We start from the raw sequence: 25,047 nt of genomic DNA, 5'->3' as shown, positions 1-25,047 counted from the left end.
AAGACTTAAAATACTCACTTCCTTTACACGATCCCCGTTCTGACATCCAAGCTAGAGTTAATCTTTTTCCTTTGAACTCTGATAGTGCTTAATGTTTTTCATCCTTTAATTATGCAACAATACTGTGTGTTATGATAATATTATATCTCCACTTTTTCATAGTTACTTTGAAAATATTTAATGTAGTCATATATTTTGAATATGTAATATGAGCGACATTCAAAAGGTCCTGGAGAGTGAAAGGCAGTCCTACTCCAGTCACTGCCCTGTGACCACTGTTGCCAGTTTTCTTTGTTTGTTTGTTTTTCCAAGATGGAGTCTTGCTCTGTCACCAGGCGGGTGTGATGTCAGCTCACTGCAACCTCCGCCTCCCGGGTTCAAGCGATTCTCCTGCCTCAACCTCCTGAGTAGCTGAGACTACAGGCGTGTGCCACCACGCCCAGATAATTTTTGTATTTTTAGTAGAGACAGGGTTTCACCATGTTGGCCAGGATGGTCTGGATATCTTGGCCTCGTGATCCACCTGCCTCAGCCTCTCAAAGTGCTGGGATTACACGTGTGAGCGACTGCGCCCAGCCTATGGATCTTCTTGTTAAAAATATAGATGTTGGCATAAGATAAACACTGTTCTCCACCAGTTCCCCACTGGTAAGTATTTAGGTTGTTCCCAACCGTTTGGATTAATCAATGCTGAGTTGTACGTAATTCTTGCATATTTGCATGAATATGTTCATAGGATGCATTGCTAGAAATGGAATTGTGGGATCCAGTTCTGCACATTTTAAATGTTGATGGGTGTTGCTCGATTCCCTTTCGTTAGGGCCATACCGTTATCTCACTGTCAATGTGTAAGGGCGCCAATTTCTATTTCCTTGTCAACAGTTTCTTCTCAGCTGCTTTCTTTGACATCACACACACACAAATAGCCCTATTGTTCCAAAAACATGCACATTCTACATTTCTACTTAAAGTGTGCGCACACTGACTGAAGCTCTGTGTTGCAGTGATGTGTGCTGCTAGGATGGTGGCTCTGTTTTGAATTTGCTAGCCAGGCTGTGGCTTTCCAGTCAGGTATTTTTTGTTTTGTTCATGCTGTTGCTGCCATTGGGCTGTGTGAATTTCCCTCCACTGCCCAGCCAGATTTCCCTTCCGGTAGACGGGCTTAGTGTCTCATCCAGCAGACCAGTTTCCTAGTGACCTGGGCCGAGTGTCTCATCCAGCAGCCCTGTTTCCTGGTGACCTGGGCCAAGTGTCTCATCCGGCAGCCCTGTTTCCTGGTGACCTGGGCCAAGTGTCTCATCCGGTAGCTCTGTTTCCTGGTGACCTGGGCCGAGTTTCTCATCTGTCAGCCCTGTTTCCTGGTGAGCTGGGCCGAGTGTCTCATCTGTCAGCCCTGTTTCCTGGTGATCTGGGCCGAGTGTCTCATCCGGCAGCCCTGTTTCCTGGTGAGCAGGGCCGTGTGTCTCATCCGGCAGACCTGCTTCCTAGTGACCTGGGCCGAGTGTCTCATCCAGCAGCCCTGTTTCCTGGTGATCTGGGCCGAGTGTCTCATCCAGCAGCCCTGTTTCCTGGTGAGCTGGGCTGAGTGCCTCCATGAGAAGTTGCACCCATCTTCTCCAGTAGTGCATCTTTTCACAGCAAGCAAAACATTTTCACCACGTTTCTAGTGGGACAGGCACTAGCTCTTTTCTGGGCATCAGGAGACCTGGCTTTGTTCTGGTTCAAGCAACAGCTGGTGAGTTACCAAAGACAAGTCACATCTGGCCCCTGGTCCTTTCTTTATAAGTAGAATCACAGCCCGAGTGGGCATCACTGCCGTGGCCTCTATGCGGTGCTGAGTGTTGTGGGGATGATGGCTAAGTGTCAGGGTGCATTTCCACCACTAGAGGATTACGGGCCAGCCAAAGACACAGGAGGAAAGCTAACAGCCCCGGGCAGGTGCACAGAACCAGAGGAGTTTGAAACGGTGGTTCCAAGCTCCTTGGTGTGATTGATGTGATCACAATAAACATTTTATCTCTAAGTCTTGGGCCATTGGACCAAGAGAAGAGAGAGCTGGTATTGAGTTGTAGTGAGAGGTGCGTGATTCATGTGCCTGCTGAGCCTGCCTTGGACTCAATTCTATTGAGTCCCATTCCATTTTACCTTCTGTTTCCACCTTTTTCAGGCTCCTGCTTGTTTCTCCAGAAAAAAATGCAATGAATTCCATTCAAAAACTTTACAAAAGCCATAGATGCTTATTGAAAATAGTTCAAATGATATGGAAGACAGAAAGATAGTGAGTGTTTCTCTGTTGTGTGTTTGGATGAATGTGTCTTTGGGGTAGTCACTATTAACACTGGGTGTATTTCCTTCCAGATCTTTTCCAGTGTACCTACAAATATATATGTACACTTTGTAAAAAACAAAATAGTACCTGATAAACACTGAGTCCCCCTACTCCCACTGCGCAGTCTACATGGACATCTTTCATGGTGATACGATGAGACCTGATCGACTCCTTTTGTTCGCTGGAGTGCTAGGTAATAATAGCTACAGAGAACTCACCTTGAGTGGGCATTTACCATGTGACAGGGTCTGTGCTCCAGGCAGGCTACATGAAGTGGGTCTTAAGGCTTTTTACAACATTTCTATGGGTGAACACAGTAATTGTTAACATTTTGCAAATGATAGAATTGCAGTAGAGAGAAGCAAAGCTGCTTGCTGAAATTCATGGTACGATTCCTGAGAGAGAGAGAACACTTTTAAAACAATTGTTGTTATAGTCAGGTGATTTACGATCATTTGAAGAAATAGTGCATTCAGTGAATACATTTCAGGGTCTGGTATAGTCTGGGAGCTGTTCCTGAAAATGCACTGGGCTAGAGGTAAGGGAGTGGTCCATTGGCCCTGGGCCCCTAGTGCAAAAAGGGAGGTCCCTGAGGGCATGGAGAGGAGGTCTCGGAACAAACCTTGCAACATCCATTTCTGCTGAGTCTGGTCCGACGTCTGGTTCTTGACATGTACACTTTTCAGATACTTGGTTTTGATTTTTATCATGGCTCACCTGAGCAGCCATGGTTTGAAACTGCCTGGAGATGTGGTCTGGCAGGCCAGTGCTATGCCCATCCTTCCCGCTTCTGCAGGAGGGGAGTCATCCTGGGACCAGAGGGCTTCGCCTGTAAACAGCTATCTCATAATAAGTGGATTTGATGCTGGTTTCGCTAGGTCAGGAAATTTCCCATTTGGAAGGAAAACTGATACTTGTTTTTGGGTTTTGCTGAGGAGCCACAGGGTTTAGAGCAGGGACTGGAAGTTTGTTGAGACACACGTGAGTGCACTCAAACATCTTCCATGAAACGTGGAAATAAACACAGTGTTCTAGAGAGGTCCCTGGCTTTGGGATGTAAATATTTCTGTAACAGAATGGCACTGGATGTCTGCTGTATTTTTTTCTCTGCTATTTTGGCAAGTTTTATTTGGGTGTATGTCTCCTGTACAGAAGGTATGACATCACTTTTTGCCACCAAGTATTTACAGCCGTTGGTGCCTCCTATGTGGGTCACTTTTGTGCCGTGGTTTCTTTGTGGAAATTGTAGGTCTCCTACCCAAAGCACATTGCCCATTTCAAGGTGCTCCTGGTTTCTGAACACCTGTGGCAGTGCCTTCCATATGGGTGAAGCCAGCCGAGAAACTACCCCTCCCCAGGAGGTGGGGACTGGTGATTGCCTGAGTGAGGAGGCCGGGGATGAGCCCTGGACTAGAACTTGTGACCGACTGCTTTTCCTTCCCCTCCTCTCCCTCCTATTTTCCCACCAACCCCCCTTTTTAAAAATTTCTTATTAAAAATTAAACAATTATTTTGGTTTCCTTTATTCGCTATTCCTTGCTAATCATATGCAGAGTGAGCCTGGGACAGTGGAAAGGTAAGTTGTACTTGGCTTCAGATGATCCTACCAGCCCCGTATTGAGGGGCTTCCGCCAGGCGGCATTGTGAAGTGGTGTTGTGGAGGTTCTCCTTTGAGTCCTCAGCGTTAACCAGCAGAGGCAGATGGTATTTAGTCCTGGCTAATGTTGAGGAAGCTGAGCTCAAAGTAGCTAAGGGAACTTCCCAAAGTCACATTGGAAGTAGCAGAATAGAACCAAACACAGATTGTCTCTGAATCAGGCAGGTTGTCTGATTCCAAAATGGGCTCTTAATTTTTGGAGGTCAAAAAGCTGAACAGACACAGACATTTCTTTTTTTCTTTTTTTTTTTTTGAGCTAGGGTTTCGCTATGCTGCCTAGGCTGGTCTAGGCTCAAGCTGTCCTCCTGTCTTAGCGTTCTGAGTGCTGGGCTTACAGTTTTGTGTTACCAAACCCAATCGAACAGACATTTCTTGAAAGAAGACATACAAATGGCCAAAAAATATGTGAAAAAAATGCTCAGTATCACTTATAATCAGAGAAATGCAAATCAAAACCACAGTGAGGTATGATCTCACCTGTTAGGATGAGTATTATCAAAAAGACAAAAAATAACAAGTGCTGGCGAGGATATGGAGAAAAGGGAGCTCTTACACACTGTAAGGGGGTGTACACTAGAGCAGCTGGCTGGGCGCGGGGTGCACACTGACATCCCATCACTTTGGGAGGCCGAGGCGGGCAGATCACCTGATGTCAGGAGTTTGAAACCAGCCTGGCCAACATGGTGAAACCCCGTCTCTACTAAAAACACAAAAAATTAGCTGGGAGTGGAGGATCACACCTGTAATCCCAGCACTGTTGGGCGGCTGAGGTGGGTGGGTCACTTGAGGCTAGGAGTTCAAGACCAGCCTGGCCAAGGTGGTGAAACCCCATCTCTACTAAAAATACAAAAATGTGCCCGGTGCAGAGGCGGGCGCCCGTAATCCCAGCTACTCGGGAGGCCAAGGCATGAGAGCCACTGGAACCCGGGAGGCGGATGCTACAATAAGCAAGCCGAGATTGCACCATTGTACTCCAGCCTGGGCAACAGTGAGACTCTGTCTCAAAGAGAAAAAAGAAAAAGAGTAAGAGCAAGCTAGGGCACTCACTATGGCAAACAGTATGGAGGTTCCTCAGAAAACTGCAAATGAAATTACAGTGTGATCCAGCAGTCCCACTACAGTGTAGATACCCAAAGAAAAGGAAATCAGTGTCGGAGGGGCATCTGCACTTCTGTGTTTCCTGCAGCACTGTTCACCATAGCCTAGATATCACCAGCCTTGGTGTCCAACAGCAGATGATGGATAGAGAAAATGTGGTCTTGATACACAGTGGAGTACTATTCAGCCATAACACAGGATGAAGTCCTGTTATTCTCAGCAACGTGGATGGAACTGGAAGATATTATGAAATAAGCCAGGGACAGAAAGTTACACAGCACATGTTCTCTTATGCGGAAGGCAAAAAAGAGTGGATCTCATGGAATTTGGAAGTAGACAGAGGCTCCCAGAGGGTGAGAAAGGTGGGGGAAGAGAGAGATAGGGAGAAATGTGTTAAAGGATACAAAATTATAGCTGGATAGGAATAAGTTCTAGTGTTCTATAACATAGGATGACTATAGTTAACAAGAATATATAGTTTCAGGCTGGGCCCAGTGGCTCATGCCTGTAATCCTAGCACTTTGGGAGGCTGAGTTGGGTGGATCACTTGAGGTCAGGGGTTTGACACCAGCCTGGCCAACGTGGTGAAACCCTGTCTCTACTAAAAATACAAAAATTAGCCGGGCATAGTGGTGGGTGCCTGTAAACCCAGCTACCAGGGAGGCCGAGGCAGGAGAATAGTTTGAGCCTGGGAAGCAGATGTTGCAGTGAGCTGAGATCACACCACTGCACTCCATCCTGGGCAACAGAGCAAGACTTTGTCTCAAAAAAAAAAAAAACAAAAAAGAATATATAGTTCCAGATAATTGGAGGAAGGGTATTGAACGTTACCAACGCAAAGAAAGGATAAATGTTTGAGATGGCAGATATGCTAATTACGCTGATCACATACATTACATGTATTATAACATCACTATACTCCATACATATGTACAGTACACAATTATGTGTCAATTAAAAAAGAAAAAGCTGAGGCCGGGCGCGGTGGCTCAAGCCTGTAATCCCAGCACTTTGGGAGGCCGAGACGGGAGGATCACGAGGTCAGGAGATCGAGACCATCCTGGCTAACACGGTGAAACCCCATCTCTACTAAAAAATACAAAAAACTAGCCGGGCGAGGTGGTGGCGTCTGTAGTCCCAGCTACCCGGGAGGCTGAGGCAGGAGAGTGGCATGGACCCGGGAGGCGGAGCTTGCAGTGAGCTGAGATACTGCCACAGCACTCCAGCCTGGGTGACAGAGCGAGACTCCGTCACAAAAAAAAAAAAAAAGAAAGAAAAAGCAGAACTTAGATTGGAATGGCTATGAAGTAGCTAACTTTTTCATATTTTCGATAGAGACCCTAGGCATTTCTTTTAAATAAACTACCCTTGGCTTCAGGAAATGTTTAGTATTTAAATTTCAGCCTTGCATTTTATAATACACAGAGATAAAACTGTAGGCTTGATTTAGATACAGTCACAGGGGTTTGCCGTGATGACTTTTTTATGTAATAAGGGGGAAATATACCTTAATTAATAAGCATACATACTCATTTTTCTCCCCCATACACATTTTTAGTTGTTGTCCAGGCATTGTGATACTTATGTAAACAGTATGTGATATCTTAGGTAGGAATCAGAATTTTAAGGTAAGAATACTTAGAGTTATATATTTTGCAAACTTTCAAACTGGACATTTTACATGTCCATTATATAACTAATTAAATTTTCAAAAAGACAATACCTGTCTTTAATATGGATGATGCTCTAGCATTTTTTTTCTTTTTTTTTGGAGACAGGGTCTCACTTTCTCCCAGGCTGAAGTGTAGTGCTGCGATCATGGCTCACTGCAGCCTCAGCCTCGTATGCTCAAGAGATCCTCCCACTTCAGCCTCCCAAGTAGCTGGGACCACAGGTGTACAACACCATGCCCAGCTAACGTTTAAAATTTTTTGCAGAGACAGGACCTCCCTCTGTTGCTCAGGCTGGTCTGGAATTCCTGGGTTCAAGTGATTCTCCTGCTTCATCCTCCCAAACTGCTGTGATTGCAGGCATGTGCCACTGCCTGGCCCCATATAAGTGGAATGATGACTTTAGCCTAGGAGTTCCACATCAGCCTGGGTAACATAGCACAAGACCCTGTCTCTACAAATCTAAAAACATTAACTGGTCATGGTGACACCTGCTTGTGTTCCCAGCTACTCCAGGAGGCTGAGGCAGGAGGATAACTTGAGCCCAGGAGTTGAGGCTGCAGTGAGCTCTGATCTTGTCATTACGTTCCAGCCTGGGTGACAGAGTGAGACCTTGTCTCTTAAAAAAAGTTACTGGCTACCCGATTATTCATAGGAAAAAAACCTGAACTCTGGTCTAAACCTCATACCTCGTACAAAAATTTGCTCAAAATGGATCATGGACTAAAATGGAAAATGGAAAATGGAAAATAAAGATGAAGAGAGGAGCTAGAGACTGGGAGAAACTATTTGCAAATCACATGTCTGATAAAGGACTCGTATCTATAATATATCAAGAACTATCCAAATTCAGCAGTGAAACCAAATCATCTACTTTGAAAATGAATAAAAGACCTGAAGAGACATTTCAGATAACATACAAGCACATGAAAAGATGTTCAACATCATGAGCTGTCAGAAAAAATGCACACTAAAGCCACGTCACTATATACCTATCAGAATGCCTAAAATAAAAAGTAGTAACAAGACCAGTGCTGGTGAGGATGCGGGGAAACGGGATCACTCACACCTGACTGGTGGGAAAGAAAGATGGTACAGCCATTCTGGAAAACAGCTTGACAGTTTCTTAAAAAAATAAACGTACAATTGCCACAGGATGCAGCACTCACATTCACAGGCAGTTATCCCAGAGAAATGAAGACTTATGTTCACTCAAAAGCCTTTATGTATCTGTTCATAGCGGCATTATTTATAAAGTCTAGAAACTGGAAACAGCCCGGAGACTGCTCAGCAGGTGAATGGTTAAACAAACTGGTGCACTCAGGCCCCAGATACCACTCAGCAGTAGTTCATGACATCCTTGTTCATCCGTCTTTCAAACTAGAAACCACCATCATCCTTAATCCCCTTTTCTCCATCCTGGGTCTGAGTGGACTTCATTTTGCATTGCTTTCCAATGCATTTTCCCTCTGTCCTTTCTGGTTGTGCCTCATGCCTCCTTTGAACTGTTGTAAGAGCCACCGAATTGTTTCTCTGTCTCATCATGGAATCCTTTCCACACTTCATGCCCCGCTTTGCCATTGGAACAATCTTTCCAAAACATGAACAAACTAACTTAAAATAAATATCCCAGGTAGCCTTCCAAATAAGTCTAAGCTTTCTGTTAGAAGTTTTACTTCTTGTCTATCAGGAACCCCAGGGCTGTAGAGAGATGAATTTGCTGTCTGCATTTTAAGATCAGGCAGAAATCCCTGGAGGGGCCCATGTGGAATAGTGGTACAAATACTGGTTCTGGAATCAGAAGCCCTCATATCCTGGCTCTAACACTAGCTGGATGTTCTTGGGAAAGTTTTGGTTTCAAACCTCAGTATGAGGAAGTATACTCAAGGGATCACACAAGGCTGCTGGGAGGAGCGGATGAGGGGCGTGGTGAAAATGCTGTGTAATCCGTGAAGCACGTCGTATGTGTGAGAAGTGGAGCTGTGTGGATAGCGGTTCTGGAATCATTGTATGAAAACGATGGAAAGCACATTCGTAGTTCTGCCTGATACCACCGGGCACCTGTGTATGTACATGCCTGCAACATGGGTGAAGCCCGGGTCAGTACAGCTCACAGTTTGGTTTTCATGCAGTTAGAAAGGCCCGAGAGGACCCTTCCCCATTCCAGCTGTAGGAAGGAGGCAGCTGTCTCCTGGCTATATTTAGTGGGATTGTCTGTGGCTCCTTGGGGACAAGAATGCAGGGAGTGGGGAAGAAAGCCGTCCTGACTGCTCGCTAGTCAGCCTTCCCCCAGGGAGGAGTGGAGGGGTCATTTCGTGGTAACTTGCCATGTCTTTCTTAAGCCATCTGCTCTTAGAAATGACCAGTATGACAAGTAAAAGACCCATTAGAGACAGATGGGCTGTGTGTCCTGTGCGTTTATGGCTTTGTGGCCTCAGAGCTGCCAGGACTTCATAGCTTTCTGGGGAATGCTGGGTCATCCAAGGGGCTGAAAATAGTGAGAGGAAGAAAATTCCCCCTCGCCGCTCTGGTCTGGGAGTGATTACTGAGGAGAGCGGCATGGAGGGCCCAGTCGTGGGGTCCCTCTCAAGCACACCCTCACCACAGTGGGAATGCGGTCTCAACCTCCCTAGGCCTCTGTGAGTTTTGTCTATCACATACTCACCTCCAGCGGGGATGTCTATGGTGATGAGATGAGGGAGCATCATAGCACATGTGGCACTTAGTAGGCTTGTGGTGAGTGGACGCTGGCATCAGTGGAACAGGAGACTGGGCGCTGCGTGTGGACGCACTCACGTGCTGGTGGCATGGGTGGACAGAGGAGAGAGGGACGCTCTGCAGTTCTCCTGTTGGTCTGTCACCCCCGCTGTTGTGAGCAGAATCCGTGAGTGTATTCTGTTGCCCCAGTCAACTTGGTAGGCTGATTGCTCAATTTTCTGCTTCCACTTTTGATTTCTTAAGAATGGAAAAAGGAATACTTCAGTGACTTTTCTGGTTGATGGCATACATTCCTTGATATCACCTTAATGCTTTTTAATTTCTATGTATTTTGGATGTTGGAGCTTGCCTGACATCTGTGTTTTTCTACCTCACCCTCTCGCGTAACTGTTGGCCACACCAGGACCAGAGAGAAGTGACCAGACCGATTGGTAGCAGGGCTAGGACTGGAATTCCCCAGGCTTTTGATGCCCAGCAGGCTCTATTTTCTGTATTGCACTGCTCTTCCCTATTTCGACACCTGTTAGGACAGTGGATGTGAAATGTAGCTGGGCACTTTTTGGGGTGTGCTAGGAGTGTGGGAGATGCTTCAGACTGGCATTTTTCCCTGGTTCTGAATTCTCATGGCTCAGAGTCAGTCTCTAGGCTACTGACCGGGAAGATACAGGAAGTTGTTTTGTATGGCAAACTATGCCGGGGCATTTCTTTCACCCATCTAGAAATGGGATGGGGTATGGATGCCAAGTTCTTTTCTGGGTGAAGGCTGTGATTGTATCATGTTGCCTTCCCCGTGTGTGCTCCTTGAGTGTGTCGCTGTGCTGCGGTCATCTGTGTTCCCTAGGGTGCCTCCCTTGCAGTCCCAGCCATGGCAGACTTTCAGTCAGTGCTCATGGCCTAAATGAGAGGAAGGCCAGCAGAGCCATTAAGTCTGGAAAATGGCAAGTGAGGGAAAGGAATTTTTATTTAAGGCATGTGAAAAGGAAATCTTTTTAGAAAAGTTGACCTGTTTCTCAACTGGAGTTGAATTTCAGCTCAGAAAAGCAGCTGTGTGCCCAGAGGGCTTTGGGATTTCAGTTAGTGACAGATGAATTCAATTTGTTATTGTATGAATGTATTATCCTTTTGTGGTTTTATTAGGCCTTTCTCCCAAATGGAATTGATTTTTCTATAAAAGTCACACTTCCTTTTTGAGAAGTGTAACAGTAATTTATGGAATGGTCTCCCAAAAGATTACCTGCCAGGAACCAAACACACTGCCTCAGACTCACGGCCCCTGGTTTCTGCCTGTGCAGCTGCAGGGCAGAGAGGCACGCTCAAGCTGATATCAATACGCATGTCTGCATCTTCTCTTTGTTGATTGCTGTTCCATCTCTGAGCCGGCCTACTTCAACATCTAGGAGCTTGGTGTGTGTAGATACATTATGGTATGGAGGAGGGATACGGTGTTGCAACAGCCAGGAGACTCGCTGAAGTCTCTGTTCTCTTCCTGCTCACTGCTCTGACTTTGTATAAGTCACATTTGTAGGACTGTGCACAGTGGCTTACACCTGTAATCCCAGGACTTTTGAAGGCTGACCTGGGAGGATCTCTTGAGCCCAGAGTTTGGAACCAGTCTGGGCAACATATGAAACCCCATCACTAGAAAAAATAAAAAATAAAAAATTAGCCAGGTGTGGTGGCTCATGCCTGTAATCCCAGCTACTGGAGAGGCTGAGGTGTGAGAATCACTTGAGCCCAGGAAGTCGAGGCTGCAGTGAACCATCATCACACCACTGCATTCCAGCCTCGTCAGAGCAAGACCTTGTCTCAAAAAAAAACAAAAGCAAACAAACAAAAACTCATTTGTAATAGTGGCAGTAGTTAACTTTTGAAAGTTTGGAGAAAAGTTCCTAAATAACCTGTGACCATGGACAACTTCCTTAGCCTTTCTCTGCCTTAGTTTCCTCATCTATGAAAAATGAGAGAATATGGTACTGATCTTACAGGATTTGAAGGAGAACTAAACGAGATCAAACTCAGAGCCTGGCACATCGTGAGTGCGCACTCAATGTTATTATTTCAACATTTTAGAGGAAAAACATGCTAATGGGTCATTATGGCTAAACATATTCTATCACTGGCGTTACTCATGGTATTGGAAGGATCTTGAATTCCATATAGATAGTGTGATGGAGAAAGTATTTCAGGCATTGACAGGGTTTAATCAAAGAAAAAAGGACGTGTCTGTCCTGTGTGGAGAGCTGTTTCCGCTTGTTTCTTTAAATGCTATGGGAAAAGCAGTCGACCCTGTGCTCTCTGCCGGACAGCTTCAGTCTCCCCATATTGATTTGGCCAATTGTCGCTCCCTGTCATCATGGCAGCAGCAGTTGAAGGGACAGCTTGTCTTGATTTGCATTTTTGGGTGTTTGTGCAATTTATAGGCAATTAAGACATGGAAGCCTGTTTATGGCAAGCTGGCAAATTCAGCAAAACATGGAAAAACCTGTTAGCACAGTTTGCACGTGTGTGGGCACAGAGCAGCCAAATAAACACACACATTTTCCTGTATTTTAAAAACTCTCTAAAAACAAAAAAAAAGACATTAAACCATTGCCCAGCTGGCTTATAGAGCTAGAGCTTTTTCCTTGAAGTACATGAGTATGGCTGTCAGACATCTGAAACCGTAAGCCATCTTAAAACATCATTTTGATGCTACCCCCTACCCGCCCTTTTTTTCCATTTGTAAGGGACAAGGATCCAGGAAGGAAAGTATCAGCTTACAAAGGCTTTTGTTACAATTAATCGTTCATGGTCTTTCTTTTGGTATCTTATTCTCTGTTTACATTTTATTTTTATTTTTATTTTTTTTGGAGACAGAGTCTTGCTCTGTCACTCAGGTTGGAGTGCAGTGTTGTGATCTCAGCTCACTCCAACTTCTGCCTCCCAGGTTGAAGTGATTCTTGTGCCTCAGCTTCCTGAGTAACTGGGATTACAGGCGTGTGCCACCATGTCCAGCTAATTTTTATGTTTTTAGTAGAGACAGGGTTTCGCCGTGTTGGTCAGGCTGATCTTGAACTCCTGAACTCAGGTGATCTGCCTGCCTCAGTCTCCCAAAGAGCTGAGAGTACAGGTGTGAGCCACCGTGCCTGGCCGCTGTTTCCATTTTGTAACACTAGCGTCACCCTAGTGTAGGGTGGCTAGGGGTATTCTTCTTTCCTGTTTCCTGGTGTATTTTCCTCTACAGCATTGATCACTCTTTAACATACTTTTTGGTTGTCTGTCTCTACCTACAAAAATATATGTTCCTGGTTATATCACCAGTGCCTGGCACGTAGATAGTTAGTCAATATTTTTGAATGAATGAATGAATGAATGGGCTGAAAGAACGTTTTTCTTCTTTCTTCTGTCACTTCACACCAAATGCTTTAGGAAAATGCTATGTGAACAGGGATCGTAAGCAGGAGAGGTTACACACATTGCTATGGGATAGCCCACCATCCTCAGATACTTGTCTGGAAGGAGGTGGAGTACTTGAGTAGAAATGATACAAGATAACTTCTTCAGGAAATCAGCCAAGTGTCAACGCTTTTCACATAGGCGTGTGATGTTTGTGTATGTGTGTATGAAGAGCTGTCGTGGTCTAGAATCACGGGCTTTTAGATCCCTTGTACAGATAGAAAAGTAAAGGCCAGGCTGGGCGCGGTAGCTCAAGCCTGTAATCCCAGCACTTTGGGAGGCCAAGATGGGTGGATCACGAGGTTAGGAGATGGAGACCATCCTAGTGAACACGGTGAAACCTCGTCTCTACTAAAAAGTACAAAAAACTAGCCGGGCGAGGTGGCAGGCGCCTGTAGTCCCAGCTACTCGGGAGGCTGAGCCAGGAGAATGGTGTGAACCTGGGAGGCGGAGCTTGCAGTGAGCTGCGATCCGGCCACTGCACTCCAGCCTGGGCGACAGAGCGAGACTCCGTCTCAAAAAAAGAAAAAAAAAAGAAAAAAAAAAGAAAAAAAAAAGAAAAGTAAAGGCTGAGGCCCAGGAGTGCTGCAGGCCATGGAGGTAGAGTCCCTGTCTGCCCTTCTCAGTGTCCGGTCACTTCTCACTGCACTCCCCTCTTTACTGCTAAAGCCACCTTCCCTGACTCTGAATGTGTAACCATGAGGGAGAAAATGTACTCCAGGCTCAAAGTTTGTGGAGAAAAAACCCAGCAGCTGAAAATAATGTTCACAAAGTTTGTACCTAGAAAAAGTTGCCATTTCTATCATGTCTTTAAATGTCCCTGTTTCTCATACATTTTATAAACAAGACAGTAGAAGGAGATTCGGGAACAGCAACGTTAGAACAAGGGGGAAAAAATCACACCTAGAGCACTCCAGTTTCTGTTTTCTTCTCAGTTTAGGGCTGAGGCACTTCAGCTTCCTGTCTAAGGGACCACTCAAATCTGATTAGAAGCCATTATGGGCTGGTAATTATCCGTAATTTTAGGAAGACAGATGCAGTACCAACTCTGTTATCTAATAGCAGGCTTATTAATTTTAAATTTGCATGGGAGGAGAAGCAGATGGTGAGGTGGGATAAGCGTTCAGATGCTTGGTCATTGACAGCTTTTTACTCTCACGTATCACATGGGGATTTGGGACCCAGGAAGCCCGCTGAGAACTGATGACTATCTGTCCCCTAACCAGCTGGGATCTTTTTCATCCTGAGCTCAGAAAGATTGCTCCTACTGCAGCCAGGGAAGACAGGTTGTTGACTGGTTAGAAATCATGGTAGGTTATTTTCTCCACCCGCAGATCGCAGTTGGAAAGCAGAGCTATGAAAAAGTTGTCTTCTCTATTGTATTTCAAATCTGGGTGTTTAAAAAATTATGTAAGCAAATTAGGCATTTCTTTAATGGTAGTTTGTGTGTTCTTGATGCGAATGAGAGGTGCATTCCCTTGTAAAATCCCTGTGACTTAATAGGAAGATGTGAGCCTTAGAACCAAAGTTGGTTTTCTAGATGATCATGTAGACTTGATGCTAAGCATCAGACAAGATGTTGATTGAAGCGATTTAAAAAAAATTTGTCTGAGTTAAGATTTTACACCAATATTTAGAAAATCAGCAAAAGAACTTGGAGGAATGTTCTCAGGCATGCAGTTCAGCTCCCTGCCCACATTGTCATAAAATCCGAGTGTGTGTACAGGGAGGCACATTCCTTTCTGTTCTCATCACAGGTCCTTCCTGGCTCTGCACCTGCCTGTCATGCGTGTCTGTGTGAAGAGATCACCAAACAGGCTTTGTGTGAGCAATAAAGCTTTTTAATCACCTGGGCACAGGCAGGCTGAGTCCGAAAAGAGAGTCCGCGAAGGGAGATAAAGGTGGGGCTGTTTTATAGGGTTTGGGTAGGTAAAGGAAAATTAGAGTCAAAGGGGGGTGTTCTCTGGTGGGCAGGAGGGGGGGTCACAAGGTGCTCAGTGGGGGAGCTTTTTGAGCCAGAATGAGCCAGGAAAAGGAATTTCACAAGAGAATATCATCCCTTAAGGCAAGGACCGGCCATTTTGACTTCTTTTGTGGTAGAATGTTATCAGTTAAGGCGGGACAGGGCATTTGCACTTCTTTTGTGATTCTTCAGTTACTTCAGGCCATCTGGGTGTATACTTGCAAGTCACAGGGGATGCGGTGGCTTGGACTGGGCTCAAAGGCCTGACATTGCTCTCTTCCCGACCTTCCCTACCTTTTCCCTCCTGTGCGGCTCTCTCACAAAGTGAATGGCCTCAGCCACAGCTTCTCTGCAGCTGCATCAGACTGTGGCAACAGGAGTGGTGGCTGCTGCAGGGCGTGCTGTCCCCATGGGGCCCGGTCTTGCTTGCCGCTGCAGCCTGGTGATCATTTTGCACCTCAAGTATGGAATTCTACGGAATGAGAGCCAACATGCTGGGGATGGAGGCGTCTTTATCACGGTACTCTGCATATTTTAATCTTGGGTAGAAAGTATGGAAAAGTATGTGATACCTGTGGTTTGATGTCAGAAGGACGTTGTGAACTTGACGTGGACTGAGAATGTTCAGGTGCAACAGGCACCCCGGCTTCATTAAATGAGACTTCTCCATCTCCCTGCCAGGCATGCACAGGTGTATGGCCACATTTTATGTGTTATCCTTATCTAGAGTGCGCCTTATCATCATGCTTAAAGTTACATGATGATATTCTTCCTCGTAGAGTAGGTCCCAAACCGCATTCAACACAGAAATGTACTCTTGCTATTATACATAAAAAGTGCTTTCATATACCAAGTGGGAGAGCAGTCCTAAAATCTGGGCTGGAATCACAGAAGGAAGACTTTGGGAAGCAACAGATTCCCTAGTCCAAAACTGGTTTTTGATGAACCTAGAAACAGGACCAAGAGAAGTGAATTTGCCTAAGGCCCTGACAGTGTCTCAAGGTAGCATTTGAACCTAACAGTTTCTTGACCTATTTCTTTAAATGATTAGTCATGCTTCCTCTGATTCCTATATAAACGTATTCCTCATTCATTCTTTTTCACTGAATTACTGCGGTGCTACCACCTAACAGTATTTGAGTCAAAATGTGGCAGTGTTTATCCCTTTCCAAGGTTTTTAGTTGCACACTTTTTCAAAGTTGTGCTTACCGTTTCTTGTTGGTTGTAAGGTGTCCTTTCAGAAGCCAATCGTGTGCTGTATTTATGTTGATTGTTGGAGGTAGTTTGGTTAGAACCTACTTTGAGTGGCTGGTGTGGGCCTGGGGCACAGTGACAGCTGCCTGCTTCATAGGCAGAGATGAAGTAATTGCTTCCTGGGAAGTACCATCCTCCTGGCCACACTCTCCAGCCCATTTCGGTTGTGTTGGTTTCCTCGCATCTGCACCTTTCTGGCTTCATGTGAGTCTCATTTATTTGAGCATATGACTTCAGGCTGTGGGGAAGAATGGCCATTTTAGGACAGAGATGCACACAAAGGAACAACTGGCTAAATGTGAGTGAAGACATTCTTAGGGGGATTTCATTTCTTTCATTCTGTAACAGGCAGTCTGGGAAGCGTTCTGGACACGTGGCCTGCGCTGTCACAGTTCCTCCTTGCAGGATCGCAGATGTTTGGAGATTGTAGTGATAACCGTTATCATTGAGAATGTTATTCTCTCAGGCTCTAATATGTCAGGATTTATTCAGTGTTAATTTGTTAAAGACAACTGTATTTCTAGCCGAATCCATGTTAGACATTTCTCCTGGCAGTGTTGCTGGGGCTATTCCCGTGGCTTAGTCTTAGGGAAGCACACGCCTTTGAATACTGCTGAAGCTGTGACTACCCAAAGCGCACCGGAGTACTTTTGCCATATGGGGTGTTAGTCACTGATACACGTCTCAGTCAGACCTGATGGATTCTTGACCCCTTCCTTTTTTAATTTTTTAATTTTAATTTAAAGTTTTGTTTTTTAAGAGCACAACCCCTCAGGTGGCCACCGTGAATCTCTGGTGTCTTCAGTTGGCTGCAGCCTATTTGCCATCTCTGGTTCAAACATATTGGAAGGCTGATGATGCTTCCCTCGGTTGTTCTTCTGCTGTGTGACCTCCGCGGCCGCAGGGTTCAAGACTGTCAGAGCTGGGAGCCACCTTCACAGCTCCCAGGGTTTCCGGAACCTCCTTTATCTAGCCCTGGGGATGGAAGAGATGTCATCAGGGGTGGAGGCTTATTAGGTTTACATGCCATTGATAACGAGTGAGGAGGTTTTCTTTTATATAAGGGGAGCTTCTTATAATGTGCTTTAGTAGGGTAAAGAAGCTTTTGAGGTTTGCTTTCTCTGGAAGGATAGTTTGTGATCCTGCCCTTGCTTTCAACAAAAATATAATTTGCATACCAGTGCATGTTGTATTACTGAGCACTGGCTGACAAACGGTTCTTAACTCGTCATTCACTCAGCCACTGTTTCTTGAATGGCATGTGTGCCAGCTGTAGTAGGAACTTGCTAAGGCTCTAGGACTAACCCTTATGAAACAGCGGTCCTGGGGGAAGCAAACGCATATAACTATAAACGTTTGTGGGGATATCAGAGGGGGTGACTATAGGTGCAAAACTTCATTCATTCATTGTCCTATCTTGGAAGGTTTTGTGTCTTAGCAGCGTGTTCCATAGTAACACATTCTTGTATCAAAATATTGATCATATTATTTTGAAATTCTCTGCTTAGGTATGTATTTTCCCCACTAAGTTTAGAACTGGTTAAGGACAGGCTATGGGGTATGTAATATATGTACACACACACACATATATATATATTACCATTGTAAATATACAATATATATTTATATATATACACACATATATATTTCTCCCTCTCTATATTTACACACACACACACACACATATATACACACACATATATATGAAATACATACACACACACACACACACTTCTGCCAAGCACAGAAAGTCAAAACTAGGCAAGGGTTCTTTTAGGGTTCATGAAAAAATAGATGTGCTTAGTTGAGAGCGTCCTTAAGTTGCCAGGGGAAAGAGAGGATGGATTCACAAAGGGAGACAGTTTTTTTTTTTTTTTCTCCTTTGTTTAACTCTTGAATTCAAAATAATCCAGACTTATGGAAAAGTTGCAAAAATAGTACAGAGAATTCCCGTATGGTCTTCCCTCAGGTTCCCCAAACATTTCACCCCATTTGTACTTTCTTTTTCTCTCTCTGTAGATATAATTTTTTTTTTCCTGAAATATTTGAGAGTGGAAGGTAGAATGCAGGGCAGGGTGAAAGGCGGAAGGAGAGAGATGGGTTTGGAGGCTTTTTTTTTTTTTAACCTTCTGAGATGGAGTTTCGCTCTTGTCACCCAGGCTGCAGTGCAATGGCACGATCTCGGCTCACTCTAACCTCTGCCTTCTGAGTTCAAGTAATTCTCCTGCTTCAGCCTCCTGAATAGCTGGGATTACAGCCACCCACCACCATGCTCGGCTAATTTTTTGTATTTTTAGTAGAGGGGTTTCACCACGTTGGCCAGGCTGGTCTTGAACTCCTGACGTCTGATGATCCACCTGCCTTGGCCTACCAAAGTGCTTGGGATTACAGGCATGAGCCACTGTGCCTGGCGATTGGGAGGTTTTTGCAGTAACCCAGAGCGCTATGATGAGGGCTGGACCTGGCTGGAAATGATGAGGAAGGTGAGAAATGGTTAGGTCTGGCATATATTTTGAAAGGAGATTTTAAAGGGGTTGGATGACAAGAGAGAGAAAAAGAAGTTTTAAGGATGATGTCAAGGATTTTGGACTGAGTAACTGGAAGACTAGAGATGCTGTTATTGGGATGGCGAAGATTATGGGAGGAGTGGGTTATAGCAGGGGGAATCAAAAGTGCGTTTTGGGCATGCTAAATTTGAGGTCCAAAAAGAGATGTTAAGAAGTGTTGGCCGGACACGGTGGCTCACGCCTGTAATTCCAGCACGTTGGGAGGCTGAGGCAGGCAGATGACCTGGGGTCAAGAGTTCGAGACCGGCCTGATAATTATTAAAATTGATCATTGATGTTTAGTAATTTATCATATTATTGCTGCTAATACCGCAGGGGGTGTACACTTACCTGTGATGTTGTTCCTAATATCCAGGGACAGAGGACATGATCTTAGTTTTAATATCGCAGTAGGTGTACACTCACGCTGTGACACTGCTCCTAATATCCAGGGGGTAGAGGATGACATGACTCCTAACATAGCAATGAATGGACAGCCACCTGGTGATATTACTCCTAATATTCATGGAAGAAGCATATGCTATTACTCCCAATATCGCAGGGAGGATACAGCTCTTCTGTGATACGGTTCCTAGTATCCGGAGGGGGAGAGGATGATAATAGTTCCAGTATCACAGGCTGTGTTCACCCGCCCTGTGATATTGTTATGAGTATCCTGGAAAGGATATGACTCCCCATAGAGCAGGAGGCGTACATCCAGCCTGGGATATCGTTCCTAATATCCATGGAGAGGAGAGGCTGATATTACTCCCAATATGGCAGGGGGTGAACATCCACCCTGTGATATCCTTCTTAATATTCCAAGGCTGAGAGGTTGATATTACTCCCAGTATCGCAGACACTGTACATCCCCATGTGATACTCTTCCTGATATCCGGAAGGGGAGAAGATGGTATTAATCCCCATATCGCAGAGGGTGAACACCCACTCTGTGATATCTTTCCTAGTATGCAGGGGGAGGGGGATAATATTATTCCAATATTGCAGAAGATGTACACGTCCCCCCGTGATATTGTCCTTAATATTCCAAGGCACAGAGGACGACATTACTCCCAATATCGCAGAAAGTGTACACCCCCCAGTGATGTTGTTCCCATGATCCAGGAGGAAGAGGATGATATGACTTTCAACCCCTGCACCCTGCAATGCTCTCGCCCTGCAACACCGACACCCAGCTCAACCTGACATGGGACCAGAGGTGCTGGCTGGGGGTGTTCATTGCTTCTCTTTTCTCCCTTGCCAGACTCAGTAGAGGAAGCTGAGACTGAGCAGCCACAGGAACAAGGTGGGTTTTGCAGGTGGCTCAGGCTTCCTCTGGTTATGAGCTGGGCCTTGGGGTAACGCCAGGGGAGGTGACAGAGCTGAGTACGGTGGGCATTGGATGCGGCTGTCACCCCTCTGTGGTGCGGGCTGGGGGCTTGGGGGACGTTGACTGAGGTGGGCCTGAACGTCTCGTCTACTCTGACACTGGAGGCTGTGGGGTCCCACACTTCTTCCAATGAACATGCTGGCCCCCGCCTGGTCCCCGACCGAGATGGGACATCCTTTCCACTGCTGGGGCCCACATGGAGCTGTGGGTTCCTTTCTCATGACCTGGAGAGGCTGCAGCTCGCCCTGTGCTCTGCCTCAGAGATGGGAGGCCACACTGCCCTCAGCGGGTAGCAGAATTCAGAGCCTTAGGTTGCAGGGGCCTCAACTGAGGTCCCTGAAGGGTCTGCTCTTTCCTGAGGGGCTGATTCAGGGAGGCCCTCCCGTCTCCGCTCTGGGGCTCTGTCTCTTCCCCTCACACAGGGTCCGCATGTGAACAGCCTGGTGATGTGGACGCACCTAGGGCCCTTGGAAGTTCCCTGGGAATGGGATCCATCCCAGTACATTTGGGATGCAGGCACAAGGTCCCAGAGGAGGCCTGGGAAGCCAGTGGGGAAGGGAAGGCTGTAGTAGGTTTAGCCTCGGGGAGGGGGTGGTTCCACCCTCTGCCAAAGTCCCTGGAGCAAAGACACGTGGCTCTCCAGCTGCCCCAGAGGCCAGGGTAGTGGCTGGGAGGGGCTGTGTGCCTCTGCCGGTGGGGGAGATTTCTTAGCTAATCTAGTGAAGTCAAGTCAGACATTTGCCTCTAAATCATATTTATTAATTTTTTAATTCTAAAGCTTTACAGATGAATAAGGAGACAGTTTGTATTGAAAATAGTTTTTACACGTGAGCTTGAAAAAGAGAGTCTGTTTAAATCTAGTTTTTTCCTTCCCTGTAATGCCTCTTTTCATCCCAGGTTTTCCAACAGGAAATGCGCTCGTTTGCTCACCTCTGGGAGGGGGCTTTGGCTAGGAATCCACCAAAGACAGCAGGTGCCAGTGGACTGCTTGAGCAATCTGGCCTTTGTTAACCCTTTAGGAACTGTGGGCTTCAGGTTTTCAGACCATCCAAGGTGAAGGTGGCCACAGGGGCCTGAAAGCTTTCCCATCCTTCCTGCAGGGATGGTCCGTTTTCCTGCACGGAGCTTGGTACCTGGGTACAACACCCCTGTCCTGTGCCGTCGGTGGCTTTACCAATTTTGCATAGCAGCTTTTGAGCTGATCCATAGCTCTGATTGGCTGTTGAGGATTTCATGGATTCCTGTACCCCACCGGGGGCCCAATATGCTGACAGAAGTTACATTTGTAGTTGTGGTGCTGCATACACATGGGTCCAGTTAGAAGGCTTTGATTCTTTCGAAAGGGAAAGGCATCTCTGAGGGATCACTGAACTGACATAGTCTCCTCAAACCATGCTGTCAGGTGGGCGACAAAGCAGGACAGGAGGGTGATTTCGTAGGAGAGTCGGGCCACGGGCCTGCGTGTTATCTCTGTTTCCATAGTGCCGGAGTTCCTACGTGCTCCAGGCCCTGGGTTTGCATTGCACATAATTCTCCAGGGCTCATGGCAAGCTGCACCAGGGACACAGAGGACGGGGATGCGGGGACCCTGCCCCCAGTGGACCAAGGACTCACTGCTGGACTCTAATCTGTCTAGGTATTTTTGTGACTTGTAGAAATACCGCCACCTTGCCTGGGCCTGGAGCCACAGGAGACCCTTCCGAAGGTGAGGAATGTTCTGGAACAATGCAAGGCCTGCCCAGGCTGCCCCCAGGAGCCAGCATCCTGGGGTCTCTGTGCGGCATCCAGCAACATGAGCTTGCAGGACCCCGAGGAGCCCTCCTTCTGCTTGGAACCTGAAGACGACTGGGAGGATCCAGAGGCCCTGATTTCACGGCTGCTGTTCCTGAACACCTCCGGATACAAGGCCAGCTTCCGTGGCCTGTACAACGTGGCGCTGCCATGGCTGAGCGGCATGTTCTGCAGCTTTAGCGACGAGGAGGAGCTGACTGGGCACCTGGCACAGGCCCGAGGGGCGGCCAAGAAAGCTGGCCTCCTCATGGCCCTGGCCAGGCTCTGCTTCCTCCTGGGGCAGCTGTGCTGCAGGAGGCTCAAGCTGTCCCAGGCCCGGGTGTACTTTGAGGAAACACTGGGGACCCTGGAGGGCAGCTTCGGGGACCTGTTCCAGGTGGTGGCTGTGTACGCCAACCTGACCAGCATTTACCGGAAGCAGAACCGGGAGAACTGTACACAGGTGGTTCCCAAAGCCATGGCCCTGCTCCTGGGGACGCCCAGCCACATCTGCAGCACCGAGGCGGATGGGGAGCTCCTGCAGTGGGCGGTGGGTGGCCAGAGCCTGCAGGCCGAGGCCCGGGCCTGCTTCCTGCTGGCCAGGCACCACGTGCACCTCAAGCAGCCCGAGGAGGCCCTGTCCTTCCTAGAGTGGCTGTTGCTTTTGCACAGTCTGGGGATTTTCATTGACCTCCAGAAGAAAGATGAGGCGCATGCCTGACTGTAAGCAGGGAAGATCTACTACATCCTGCGGCAGAGTGAGCTGGTGGACCTGTACATCCGGGTGAGTGGCAAGGGATGCAGGAGGACCCCTGTGCTGTTCACTCTCTGTCCATCCATCCATCCGTTCATACTTCCATCATCTATTTACCTGTTTATCCTTCCATCCATCTATCCATCATCCATCCATCCATCATCCATCCATCTGTCCTTTCATCCATCCATCATTCATCCATCCTTTTATCATCTATCTATTCACCCGTCTATCCATCCATTCATCCTTCTATCATCTATCTGTTTACCTGTTCGTACTTCCATCCATCCATTCATTATCCATTCATCCATCCATCCATTCTTTCATCATCTTCCCATACACCTGTGGGTCCTTCCATCCATCCATCCATCCATTCACCTGTTCATCTTTCCACCCATCCATCCATCCATCCTTTTATCATCCATCCATTCACCTGTCCATCCATCCATTCACCTTTTCGTCCATCCATTCACCTGTTCGTCCATCCACCCATCCTTCCACCTATCTTTCCATCATCCATCCAACTTTTCATCCTTCTATCCATCCATCATCCATCCATCCATCATTCTTTCATCTGGTCACCTCTTCATCCATTCACCTGTTTGTCCATCCATCCATCCATCTTTCCATCATCCATCCATTCAGCTGTTCATCCTTCTATCCATCCAACCATCTTCCATCCATCCATGATGCATCCATTCACCTGTCCATCCATCCATCCATCATCCATCCTTTTATCATCCATCCATTCACCCGTCCATTCATCCATTCACCTGTTCATCTTTCCACCCATCCATCCATCCATCCATTCATTCATCATCCATCCTTTTATCATCCATCCATTCACCCGTCCATTCATCCATTCACCTGTTCATCCATCCCTCCATCCATTCTTCCATCCATTCACCTGTTCCTTCTCCCATGCATCCATCATCCATCCATCCATCCACTCACCTCCTATCATCCTTCCATCCATCCATCCATCCTTCATCCGTTCTTTTATCATCCATCCATCTGTCCATTCATCCATCCATCCATTCACCTGTTTGTCCATCCATCCATCCACTCATTCATCCATCCACTCACCTCCTATTCATCCTTCCATCCATCCATCCATCTCTCCATCCACCCACTTATCTATCCATCTATCATCCATCCATCTGTCCATCATCCATCCATTCACCCATTCCTCCTTCCATCATTCATCCATCCATCCATTCATCCTTCCATCCATCTATCCATCATCCATCCATCCATCCATCCACTCATTCATCCATCCACCCACCAATCTACCTATTAATCCATCCCTCCATTCATCTATCTGTCCATTTGTGTATCCATACATTGATCTATCCACCATTTATCCATTCATATGTACATACATCATCTACCCTCCACCCATCCATAATCTACCCACCATAGATACATACAGACATACACACATCATTCCAACCACCCACCCACCCACCCATCCACTCATCTGTCCATCCATCCATTCATCCTTCCATCATTCATCCATCCATCCATCATCCATCATCCATCCATCCATCATTCATCCGTTCTTTTATCATCCATCCATTCAGCCACCATCCATCCACCTGTTCGTCCATCCATCCACTCATTCATCCATCCACTCACCTCCTATTCATCCTTCCATCCATCCATCCATCTCTCCATCCACCCACTTATCTATCCATCTATCATCCATCCATCTGTCCATTCATCCATCCATTCACCCATTCCTCCTTCCATCATTCATCCATCCATCCATTTATCCATTCATCCATATATCAATCCCTCCATCCATCATTCATCCATCCACCCACCAATCTACCTATTAATCCATCCCTCCATTCATCTATCTGTCCATTTGTGTATCCATACATTGATCTATCCACCATTTATCCATTCATATGTACATACATCATCTACCCTCCACCCATCCATAATCTACCCACCCATAGATACATACAGACATACACACATCATTCCAACCACCCACCCACCCACCCATCCACTCATCTGTCCATCCATCCAGTCAAGCATTCATCTATCCACACACCCATCCATCCATCCATGTGTCTATACATCTGCTCATCCATTCATCCATCCATCCACTCATTCCTAAGCCACTGCTGAGTACCTGTTGTGTGCCTTTTCCCTCCCTCCAACTGGTTCCCTCACATCCTTGCCCAGTGGCCAGCATCTTCTCCCTGAGGGCAGAGGCGTGGCCCCTCACAGTGCCTAGCACCTGCTGGTATACAGCTCATGCTCAAAGAATGTGACCACTCAGTTAACACACAGAAGAACGTGCTCCAAGCGACATGTGGCACATCTCCTTACAAAATGAATCTATCATAGCGGCTGTTTTCAGAGGCTTTCCCAAACATAGTGTGATCTGGAACAAATTGTGAAGCCCACGAGCCTGGTGAAGCTTTCATTATTGAGCACCTGCTGTATACC

The 25,047-nt window shown here is 46.5% G+C and overlaps 1 protein-coding gene across 1 annotated transcript; it reads left to right on the top strand.

The window, feature by feature from the left end:
* Positions 1 to 19,938: 19,938 nt before the first annotated feature.
* LOC117090373 (SH3 domain and tetratricopeptide repeat-containing protein 1-like) lies at positions 19,939 to 25,018 on the top strand. The gene is made up of 3 exons (XM_033222635.1): positions 19,939 to 19,976; positions 21,716 to 22,614; positions 24,781 to 25,018. The coding sequence occupies exon 2, from the start codon at positions 21,853 to 21,855 to the stop codon at positions 22,549 to 22,551; it is 699 nt and encodes a 232-aa protein (XP_033078526.1). The 5' UTR covers positions 19,939 to 19,976; positions 21,716 to 21,852; the 3' UTR covers positions 22,552 to 22,614; positions 24,781 to 25,018.
* The last annotated feature ends 29 nt before the right edge of the window (positions 25,019 to 25,047 follow it).

The sequence above is a fragment of the Trachypithecus francoisi genome, unplaced genomic scaffold (assembly GCF_009764315.1).
Source record: "Trachypithecus francoisi isolate TF-2019V2 unplaced genomic scaffold, Tfra_2.0 Contig01003, whole genome shotgun sequence".
NCBI classification, from domain to species: domain Eukaryota; kingdom Metazoa; phylum Chordata; class Mammalia; order Primates; family Cercopithecidae; genus Trachypithecus; species Trachypithecus francoisi.
Note: the sequence above shows the minus strand (reverse complement) of the source record. Positions and strands in the feature narration are given on the sequence as shown.